The sequence below is a fragment of the Crotalus tigris genome, unplaced genomic scaffold (assembly GCF_016545835.1).
Source record: "Crotalus tigris isolate CLP2741 ecotype Arizona unplaced genomic scaffold, ASM1654583v1 scf7180000024277.1505481, whole genome shotgun sequence".
Classification (NCBI taxonomy): Eukaryota; Metazoa; Chordata; class Lepidosauria; order Squamata; family Viperidae; genus Crotalus; species Crotalus tigris.
In genome coordinates this window covers 484,035-495,798 of record NW_024100449.1, presented here as the reverse complement: position 1 = coordinate 495,798, position 11,764 = coordinate 484,035, and the positions used below count along the sequence as shown (strand labels likewise).

The following is an 11,764-nucleotide window of genomic DNA, read 5'->3' as shown; positions in this document are numbered from 1 at the left end:
AGTCTTACTATCACTGTACTCTCATGTTTGATAGCCATAAATAATATGTGCGTTCAATAAAAAACAAATTTATCGAACAAAGTAGCTAACGCCAAACAATATAAAGGAAATACTGCCGTATTCTTAATTTTCAAAGTGAAATGTTTGTACAGAAAGCGTCTGACTTCATATATCTTTTTTATTTCATCACATGAAATTACGTCTCACTTCATGTAATTCTTTATTTCATAAAATGAAATGATATGTCTGACATCATACAATTCTTCTTTATATCATAACAACTCCTATTAATGCATGTTTTTTTTAATTTAACTTTTCTCATTTTATGTATGTTTATTTCCTATATAATTGCAAAGGTTTTGTCCCTAAAGCACTTGATAGAAGAACATACAGCTTCGCTAATTTGTATACATAATAAAAGGAAAGAGCAGAAAAAAAAATATGTACAGGATACATTTCCTGAAATAAAATATGACAGTTTTGATCCTCACACATTTCAGAGATAACATTCACTGATATTATAGCCTGGGGATTTGTGATTTTTCCTGTGGCCCCCATTTCTCTTCTGTTGCTCCCAAGAAATGGGATATACTGGAAAACTGTCTCTCTTGCTCTTTCCCTTTTTAGTAAGAGACTAAAGCCTCAACACTAATTACTGAATTTCAATTGGTTTCTAATTGGTTCTAGTTTAATTTTCCTCACTGTTGCTTCATTTCATGAATTAGTTTCCTTTAAGCAACATCTAGAAGCAGCAGGCATGGTTGGTGCTTATCTAGAAATAAAAATCTCATTTCTAGAAAGCAAAGTAAGCTGAGTATTTTATAAATGTCATGCAGTTCATTTCCTGCACAGCATTAGTTGGGGATTGATGTAGGCATCTCTTGAAATGCAGTTCTCTGTATGTCAGATGACAGAGTCAATGTGTGGAAAGAGATTTGTCCCCACCTATAAGATTCCAGCCTCAAGTGCAACTTATTCATTGCTACAGAGAAAGTAGCACAAAGGCCTTGTGAGAGGATTTGACCTCTTCTATCTACCTCTGGTAACTTCACCTTGTTTGAAGACCTTTTGCAAAAGGACCTTCATGCCCTCCTTGGACCGAGCTCCTTTTTTCCTCCCAACTAGAAAATAGATCACTGGATTAATGCTGCTATTTAGACAAGAAAGCAGTAGACACCATAATGCCAAATCTTCCACTTTATTCTCAGCTTCAGAACTATAAAAACTAAGAATCACTACAATGATTGATAATGGAAAAGCAAGGATGAGGAAACAGAGAAGAGTCATTAAAATCATCAGTAAAAGCCGACCCTGATTCTTCTGATTCGATTTAAGACACACTTTGATGAAAAGGATCACAGTAGAGAGAGTGATCAACGGAAGGCAAACTATAGCAGTCACAAGGAAATGAAGACTGGAGAGGCTGTCATTTACAATGACTTTTGTGAATATCATAATTTCCACAATTCCAGCAAGGAGGAAAGAGGTGATCCAGAGAAAGACACAGACAGCAGGGGACAAATGTTGGAGAAAGAGAAAAAGATGAAGCTGATAATGCTTCCTAGAAAGTCTATAAATGTATTGATAAAATATATAACTATACATGTGAGGAACCCAAAGTCTGCAATGATCAAGTTAAGGATGAATGTGATGAAACAATTTCTCTTCATCTGGAAGCTAAGTAGCCAAATGATGCAGCCATTGCCCACAAATCCAATACAACAGACCATTAAAGTAATGCCTCTCCAAAGAATCACTTCTACATCAGAAAAGGTGAACTATTCTGTGAACTCACTGGAATCATTATATCCATAATAATTCTCTGTAGCATCCAGATCTCCCAGGCTGGAATTCATCATTAAACTTTTGTAATCCTCTGGTTATCTTTCTGAGGGGAAGAAAATAAAGAAGAGTGGATTCAGTCATTCCTGTCTCCTAAATAACATCAATATTGTGGCCACATGGTGCTCTCTCAGCTTACTTGTTTTCTTGCAGACTTTTCATTATTCAAACTAGGTAACACTGATGATGTTAGCTAGTTTGGTAAAGAGATGGCTTAAAAAGCAAGCTCAGAGAGTACCAAGGACCCCTCATTTCAACCCTAAGCTACAAATATTCTCCTTTATTGGTACCAATATTGCCATAGCTTCTAGAAGAAGGGGTCCACCTATTCTCCAAAGCTCCTTATGGCAGAAGAAGAAGTAATGGATGGAAACGTATTAAGCAGTGATACAACCTAGAACTAAGGAGAAATTTCCTGACAATTAGTACAATTAATCAGTGGAACAGCTTGCCTTCAGAAGCTGGGGATGCTTCAACACTGGAGGTTTTTGAGAAGAGATTGGACAACCATTTGTCTGAAATGGTGTCTCTTCTTAAAAAGCTCTAGTGATGGAGCACCCCCAGCTTCTGAAGGCAAGCTGTTCCACTGATTAATTCTGATTCTGATCTCTCCTTCATTAGTTAAATATAGAAGATATGTGTGTGTGCAAATTTTCTGTGATTAACTGGAACTTTCCAAGTTGAGGCACAAAAATGAGATGAGTTTTCATACAGAACTGAACAACTAAAACTGATGAGAAAGAATTAAGGATAAGCTAAAGAAGCATTTTATTTCCTTGATCTTGGGTTTCAGACAATTTGTTTGCTTTTGACATACTTGTATTGTCATGATGGCTAAAAATTGGCTGGAAAATGAGTAAAAAAGCAGGAAACCTCAACTGAGACTGATATGAAGCCGACATGTAAATACCAAGTATAAAAACATACAGCCACTGAAGTAATGGTTAGTACTCTATTTGCATATCCTGGGGTCTGATTAAACTTTTCAAAATTATAACATAGCTGAAACTGATGGTCCAAACTCTTGAAAGCTAGTGAGTAGAAAATGATTGTGTCACAGTATTGAGGGTTGACGTGATTGGGGATGGCACGACCTGCAGGCAAAATGTGTTTAAGACCTAGTTACATGATATTGACAGAAGGAAAGTCCATCCACACTATCTTAAGTTAGAAAGTTGAAAGAACTGCCTGCAGAATTGGATGCAGCTGGAAATAGAGGTTGAGTAGAGATTTTCAAAGGAGTTTTTATATAAGGCAGAGGGAAGGATGAGAAACAATGGTTGGAAACTGATCAAGGAGAGAAGCAACCTGCAATTAAGGAGAAACTTCCTGACAGTGAGGACAATCAACCAGTGGAACAGCTTGCCACCAGAAATTGTTGGAGTTCCATCACTGGATATTTTTAAGAAGAGACTAGACATTCACCTGTCTAAGATGGTATAGGTTCTCCTGCTTGAGCGGGGGGCTGGACTAGAAGACCTCCAAGGTCCTTCCAGCTCTATTCTATTCTCTATTCCCTGTTGATTTGATAATGCTACACAAAATCCATTCTAAACAACAAGCTGGCTATGTGACCAATATTTCAGACAAATGACTGTCCAATCCCTTCTTCAAAACTTCCAGTGTTGGAGCACTCACAACTTCTAGAGGCAAGCAGTTCCACTGATTAATTGTTCTAACTTTCAGGAAATTTCCTTTTAATTCTAAGTTGCTTCTCTCTCTCTCTCTCTCTCTCTCTCTCTCTCTCTATATATATATATATATATATATATATATATATATATATATATATATATATATATATATATATTCTCTCTCTCTCTTCATATATAAATTTATATTAATATAATGATACCAATTTATAATGCCTTGATAAGACCACTCTTGGAATATTGCATCCAGGTTTGGTCGCCATGATATAAAAAAAAAATTGTTGAGTCTAGAAAAACTGCAGAGAAGAGCAACAAAGATGATGAGGGGCTAAATCATAGGAACAATGGTTGCTGGAATTGGGTAGGTCTTGTTTAATGAAAAGAATGACTGGGGTGACATGATAGCAGAGTGCCAATATCTAAGGAGCTGCCACAAAGAAGAGAGAGTCAACCTAAGCACCTGAAGGCAGGACAATGGATGGAAACTAATCAAGGGGAGAACCAACCTAGAACTAAGGAGAAATTGCCTGACAGAACAATTAACCAGTGGAACAAACTGCCTCCAGAAGTTGTGAATGCTCCAACAGTGGAACTTTTGAAGAAGAAATTGGATAACCATTTGTCTGAAAGAGTGTAGAGTTTCCTGCCTGAGCAGCAGGTTGGACTAGAAGACCTCCAAGGCTCCTGCTTATTCTGTTATCAATCAATAGTAATAGTAATTAACCTTCAGTTTAATCCCAAAATGTATGGACACCAATGGGATAGCATTGGCATTGACAAAATCACCATCAATGAGTTGCAAAAGGCTGTTTTACTTGAAACAGTTTACATCCTTTAATGATACACTTAACGCTATCAAACAGCAATATCTGCCCATCCCAGGTCAAAGCCAAATTCAATCGCAACATCTGACTGTTTATGTAACCAACTAAAATATGTTAAACTTGTTTGCTATCCAACTTTCAATGACCCTGGGCACATACAACATTCAATGATTAAAAAAAAACATAGAATAAAATCAATTAAAAATATCTCCTACTAACCACTAGGAAAATAAATGCTTCTACTATCCACAAAAAGTGGTTTTTATGCCTAATTTTAATGCTTTCAAGATATTCTTTGATTAAATATTTGTTGTGATAAGGAATCACGTTGAAGCTCCACAACTCTATTCTGTTCTGTCCTAGGATTACCTGAGGCTGTCTGTCCCCAGAGGGCTATTAATATACCCCTTGCAGATATTCTAGTTATTTTGTCCCAGCTGAAGACTGCTAAGAATATAAAACAGGACCGAATCAGCAGAGCAAACACATCAACTTAGATTGATAGACATTTGCTTCTAGCTGAAGTTCTTCCTGTGTAAATCTATGGAGGCCCCTATCTCTCCCTTTCTTTATAATTCATAAAAAAGAAATATTTCAGATTAACTTATCAAAATTTACTCAGGGAGGGTTCAAATCTCTGGAAATAGTGGTTGAGTTCATCATTGTGCAATTTCAATTACATCTTATCATGATTAAAGGTTAGCATTTAAATAAGTAGTTGTTCAGTGTCTGAATTACAAGACAATCACTAAAACCATTTCATAGGGACAGCCACTTGTCTGAAATGGTACAGAGTCTTCTGCTTGAGCAGGGGGTTAGACTAGAAGACCTTCAAGATCCCACCCTGCTCTATTCTGATTGACTCTGCAGTCCTGGATTTACGGAATTTGTGCAAAATTTCTAAATAGTTTGATGTGAAAAATCAAGAGCAGAAAATACTAGTTAAGTAGACAAATATTCTTGCATTGGTCTAAGATCTACCAAATGTCTTATCTTTCTGAAACAATTGGTTCAAGTTCTTCAGATCTGAAGAGAAGAAGATTACTATATCATGTAATTGACTGCTACAGTGACTGACAATGGCCAAAGCAGAATAAGATGTAGAGAAAATATGATGAGTTTTAAGTCTTGTTTGACATACGTCAAGGAGAACCTGTCAGATGTGTTGTTGAACAATTTACAGGATTAAATGTTGGACTATCAGATAGTTGTAAGCAGATCTTTTCAAGAAAATATCCTTTCTGTTCTTGGACGAGGAAGCAGATCTTGCTAAAAGTCTCACACAACTTCTCTCTATATATGTTGTGTCTCGCCTAATCAGTGTGAACATCAAATGATAAGAAGCTCTGGTTCCTCTTTTTGCAGGCTAATCACCAGCCATAGAAGGAGGGGATTGCCCATAAATGTGGGAAGCTCTTACAAAAAGGAAAAAAAAATGTTTCTTTGAACTGGACTGATCTTCTCATCTAAGAACATTTATCATGAAACTCTGTTCCTAAATCTCTGATTTTCGTCCTAAAGATTGAAAAAAGGGATAAAACCAGAAAAAAAATCAATTGAGACTTATGGGATTATCAGGATATAAATATGGAATATTTTAATATGAAATATCAAATACAAAAATACATAGTTACTAGAAAAACAGTTGTTATTATACTTGCATTTCCCTGGGACAGATTAAGTGTTCCAAAATTATGACACATCGGAAAGTAATGGACCAAGGTCTTCAAAGTTGGAGAGGGGAAGATTATTATCCTGATAATGAAGGTTGAATTGATTGGCAATGGCAGATCTGTACAAAAAATGTGATAAAGTTTTATTTAGATGAAGTTCAGACAGTTCATTGACAAGAAAGAAAGTCCACTTTCTGTCCACCAGAAATGACATGGATGTACTTCCAGAGGGCCATTCTGGACCTTGGAGGCCTCCCTGGCTCAAAATGGATTTCCGAAAATGGCGTCCATGCACTTCTGGTGGGTCCATGTACTTCTGAAGTTTTCTGTTCGGTCTATAACTTCCACGATTATCAAATTCTACAGGCAACTCTTTGATCATTGTCACTCGTGATGGGTGAGTGGGCTTTCCTTCTTGTCAATGAACAGTCTGAACTTCATCTAAATAAGTATCACATTTTCTCAGCAGATTTGGTAGAGCCAATCACTTCAACCAGTGGTGGGATTCAGCCAGTTCGCACCGGTTCAGTAGAACCGGTAGCTAATTTTTTGTTGACTTTGGCGAACTGGCTGATGCCTTATCCCCTTTTCACAAGGCTCAGACAGACTGCTGAAAGTGCATGGGTGACACTTCCAGAAGTCGATTCTGAGGTGGGCAGGTCTCTCAGGACCAGAACAGCCCACCGGAAGTGCATGGATGCCACTTTTGAAAGTCCATTCTGAGCCGGGGATGGATTTCTTCCAATCTATCAAAAGGAAAAATTCCAATACATTGAATCTCTTCCTGCAATGGCTCAACTAAAAGGAAAACAAACAGCTGTTACCAAACAACTGCAGCACCGTCTACCAACAGCACCCATGAATCTGAATGAAACACTGTTGAATCAAAGTTGAATCAGAAAAGGTTTTGCACAAATCTAGAGATGAAGATTAGCCATTTAATACAGTATATGTGGAGTCACTTAATGCTATGGCAAGAAAAGTCAAATAGAATAGAAATTTGAATGGTCACTAAACAAACGGTTATAAGTCAAGGACTAGTTGTATATATACACACAAACAGGCAAATATTTTATTATCAAATAGATTTCTCATTCAGCCTATTTGACTGAGCCTGAACAAGTAATAAAAAAGTTTCCTTGACAGCTCAAGGACCACAAAAACATTTTAAAAATAGAGTAAAGTAGAGCTGGAAGTGACCTTGGAGGCCTTCTAGTCCAGCATCTTCTCGAGCAGGAGATCCTATACAATCTCAGACAGGTGATTGTCTAGTCTCTTCTTAAAAATCTCCAGTGATGGAGCACCCACAGTTTCTGAAAACAACCTATTCCACTGGGTGATTGTCCTCACTGTCAGGAAGTTTCTCCTTAATTCCAGGTTGCTTCTCTCCTTGACCAGTTTCCAACCATTGTTTCTCATCCTTCCCTCTGGTGCTCTAGTGAACAACCTGACCCCCTCTGTCTTGTGGCAGCCTCTCAGATACTGGAACACTGCTATCCTGTCTCCCTTATTTCTTTTTTTCTTTAGACTAGCCAAACCCAAGTCCCGTAGCCGTTCTTTTTGACCATCTTAGTTGCTCTTCTCTGATTTTTTTTCCAAACTCTCAAGAACTTATTTGTGATATGGTGACCAAAATTGGCTGCAATATTCCAGGTGTGGTCTTACTAGGGCTTTGTAAAGCAGTAATAATACTTCACGTGATCTTGATTCTATGCCTCTGTTTATATAACAGAGGAACGGGGAAAATTGTTCTCCAGACCATATTTCTTTTCAGAAGCTATAATTAGATAGACCATTAGCCAATTAATGGAGGAGACCCAAGAGGAAAACTTCAATGACAGTTGGATTTCTCAGATGATAAATGGGACTTTAACCACTGAGGAAGGGATCCAGCTGATCACAGTCATTCAAGTGTGCAGTCTGTTCTTTTGTTTTGATACTATTTTCCCTTAAAGATTTATTTCCCCTCTTTGGTCATTAGAAATATAAGGATGGGGATGGTGAAGCTTAACCTCTCTCTCTGGGGATGCCTTTCTGGCCATGTTCCTTCAGAGCACACAGCAAAGGGCTTGAGTTCAAATCCTGTTGTCAAAATCCTTCCTCTGCCTTCCCATGGCCTGGTATAACAACACTCAAGGAATCGTCAGACGGTGCAAAGCCTCTGGAGCAATTATGGTTTAGCAATTCCTAAGCTGTGTGGTGTTGGGTCCCGTATCCCCTTCTTCCAAATTGTTTCTGACATAGAAGTTGGTGCAGAGGAAAGATCACCTGGTGTTCTCCGTTCTTTCTCCATTCAGTGACTGTTATGTACAACTTCATACTTGTTTCTTTATAATATTTTATTAAGTTTTTTCAGGGTAGGGAAAGTCAAGGATCATTATGGGTGGTGGGAATCGGGATAGGGTTCAGGGAAGACTTTGGGGTAGGGATGGATACAACAATGGGGTTATCCACAATAACATTTCACGCTTTAGCAAGAAAACTATCTTCTGGATATAGATGTTCAAGCAGGCTAATATAATAATCAGTAACTGTAGTCAACAAGAATAACAGAAATTATAAAACATGTCTATTCATCAAAAGAAAAAAAAATCAATCATCTTAATAAATTTCAGATTCCTTATCTCACTTTGCTAGCCATTGATAAAATGTTTCCCATGTTTTATAATAGATTAAGTCTTCCTTCTCTTTAATCTCTAACATTAATCTATCTATTTCTGCACATTCTAAAATTTTCCTAATTATAATCTCATCGGATGGTATATCTTCATTTTTCCAGTATTGGGCAAATACTATTCTTGCAGCTGTCAATATATGTAATATTAAATACTTTTTCTCTTTTCCATAACTAGATCCTAATATTCCTAGCAGAAACAATTTTGGCTTAAATTCTATATGTATTTTAGTCATCTTTTCCAGCCATATATGAATTTTAACTTGTTAATTATGGTTTAACGCTGGAACAGAGGCCACTTCCTCTGGAGAGGAAAGAATCCTTTATTATACTTCATTTCTATAACAAGAAATACAGCTATGCACTCATAAGAGATAACCAGCATTAAAGAACAGCAGAAGTTTTACATTTACAGAGGGTTTGAAATTGTGTTTATAAACCTTTATCAGATTTCAGGAGCTTCATCTTCCCTGAAAACTCTTTGAAAAATGACCTTGATGCTCTCCCTAGAACCAGCTTTTTTCTTTCTCCCAACCAGAAAATAGATCACCGGGTTAACGCTGCAGTTTAGAGAAGCACACAGACTGAAGTAGAAAAGTAATTTAATAATATCAATCAAATCCCACTTCTGAATAAAACGAATAACGAACACATAGATATATAATGGGAGTGTAAGAATAAGAAAACAGAGAAGAGTAATTAAGATCATCACTAAAATTCTTCGTGGTTTGAGCTGTTTTGATTTAAGACATATTTTGATGAACAGGATCACAGTAGAGGTTGTGATCAACGGAAGGCAAAGCACAGCAGTCACAACCAAGTGGAGATCATAGGGGATATAAGAAAGAATTAAATGATTAAGATTGAGGCTAATTCCAGTCAGGAGGAAAGAGAAGATCCAGAGGATGGCACAGACAGCAGGGGACAAATATTTTGGCCGGGAACAGCGATGCCAGATTGGGAAAAGGACAGACACACACCGGTCAATGCTGATGGCTGTCAGAAGAAACAGATCGTTAATATATGTAACATTGAAGAGAATATAGAAGATTTGCTGGGGAATTCCTGACTGTATAAAACCTATAAAAATGTTAATACAAGATATAGTCATAAAGATGAGATGTCCAAAGTCGGCAATAGCTAAATTAAGAATCAATACTGTGAAAGGGTTTCTCTTAATTTGGAAGCCAAGTAGCCAGATAACAATTCCATTTAATGGGGTTCCAATACAGCAGATGATCAATATAATAGAGAAAATGATATTTTTAAAATAGTCGTATATAAATAGGTCTTCGAGAACATCGTTATTATCATACTCAAAATAATCTGCTGTAGCATTCAGGTTTGCCAGGCTGAAATTCATCAAGAGATGTTTTTTTAATGCTTCAATAATCTCTTCCTTTAGAGTGGAAATTTCTGTTTGGAAAAAAAAGAAGATTGGATTAAATAATTCTTCAATAATTGTCATATCTTCATATCTAAACACTTTTGTGTACAGGCTGGACCAATCATTTGACTTCTGCTAATGATAATAGCAATAATAGCAGGTGGCTTAGTGCAATTCCAAAATAACTGGAAAACCACTTCAATGACATTGTCACTGAAAAATTCGCAGTCTCTCAATTGCAAAACGCAGCTTGATTCACAACAGTTTATATCCTACGACAAGATCTTTAGCACCATCAAACATCAACATCTGCTATCCCAGGTCTTTGGAAAGGACTCAATAAATGGATTTTGGCTCTGTGTGACAAAACGTAGTAATAACATACCAGGAAGACTTACTGAATAGTGGAGAGACGAAAGTGGCCCACAATAACAAATGAAGAACAGAAAAGAGGCAGGGCAACAAAAGCACTAAATGGTCAATACATTAAAAAAAAAAATAGTAGGCAAAGCAGATAATAACAAGACCAGGCAATGGCTAAGAACAGGAAATTTGAGGAACATGATAGAAGGACTAAATCTGGCTGCATGAAATCAAGCCTTAGGAATAAATGCTCAAAAAGCCAGAATCGAGAAGACAACAAGAGACAGCAAGTGCCAAGGAGGCTGAAGGAACAGTGGATCATTTTTTGAAGGTAGCACACAATGGTTGCAATGGATGGACGCCATCAAATCTGACACCAGCCAGAGCATAGAAAAACCAAAAGAAGTAGTGCACAATCAGAAGATGTGGAGAGACCCGGCCCATAGAATCGCCAAGACTCGGACACAAATGAAGGGATAACATCATCCTCAATATTAGCCAGAAGCACTAATTCTGGCTGCACAAGATCAAGCCATAAAAAGAAATGTCTGCAAATCCAGAATTGAGAAGTCAGCAACAGACAGCAAGTGCCGCCTCTGCAAGGAAGCTGAAGGAACCATGGGTCACCAGGTTAGTTGCTGCAAAAAGGTTGCAGAAAGACCTGCAAACAGAAATTGAATGACTGTGGCAAACGAAAGCAAAGGTAACATCAATAGCAATAGACACTTTGGGTTCAGTCCAAAAACAACTGGAACTTAAACCCCATTGGCACTGACAAATTCCCCATCAGTCAGTTGCAACAGGCAGCTTTACTTAGAACAGCTTACATCCTGCAATAATACCTTTAACACCATCACACATCAACATCTGTCTATCCCAGGTCCTTGAGAAGGACTCGATAAATGGACCAAAATGCCAAATCAAGTCTAAACATCTGTCTGATTGTATGTGGAAACAGTGAGGAAGAGTGTTTCTGTAATTTGCAGAAACCCATACCAAAGCAATTATCATCCAGGTCAACAAGAGCCAAGCTGGGTGCTGGAATTCCTAGACATCTGGTATCAAGGGAGCTACAGGATTCTACAGGGTTGGCTGAGCAACCAGGACTGGCAGTTGCAGAACTACTGGAAGAAGAGTTGTTTACCTATCACAAATATAGAAAGATTGAAAACAAAGAGAAAAAATAAGGTTGAGTGAGCTAAAAGGATAAATTTTGGAGAAACTCTCATTTTTATATCAGGATCCTTAAAAAATGGAGTTTTTGATAATTTAATTTGCATTTTGATGGCCAGCATTAGAGGAAAAAGTAGTTTAGATAACTCTCAACCTATAAATATCACCCAAAAATT

At 37.4% G+C, this 11,764-nt stretch overlaps 1 protein-coding gene across 1 annotated transcript; it reads right to left on the bottom strand.

The window, feature by feature from the left end:
- Positions 1-8,758: 8,758 nt before the first annotated feature.
- Positions 8,759-11,475, bottom strand: LOC120299098 (mas-related G-protein coupled receptor member H-like). Its single transcript, XM_039323538.1, has 2 exons — positions 11,412-11,475; positions 8,759-10,081 (listed from the first exon to the last, which is right to left on the bottom strand). The coding sequence occupies exon 2, from the start codon at positions 10,026-10,028 to the stop codon at positions 9,111-9,113; it is 918 nt and encodes a 305-aa protein (XP_039179472.1). The 5' UTR covers positions 10,029-10,081; positions 11,412-11,475; the 3' UTR covers positions 8,759-9,110.
- Positions 11,476-11,764: the final 289 nt, after the last annotated feature.

Coding starts and splice junctions, on each gene's coding strand:
- LOC120299098 (XM_039323538.1), bottom strand. CDS start 10,028: ATGAATTTCAGCCTGGCAAACCTGAATGCTACAGCAGATTATTTTGAG.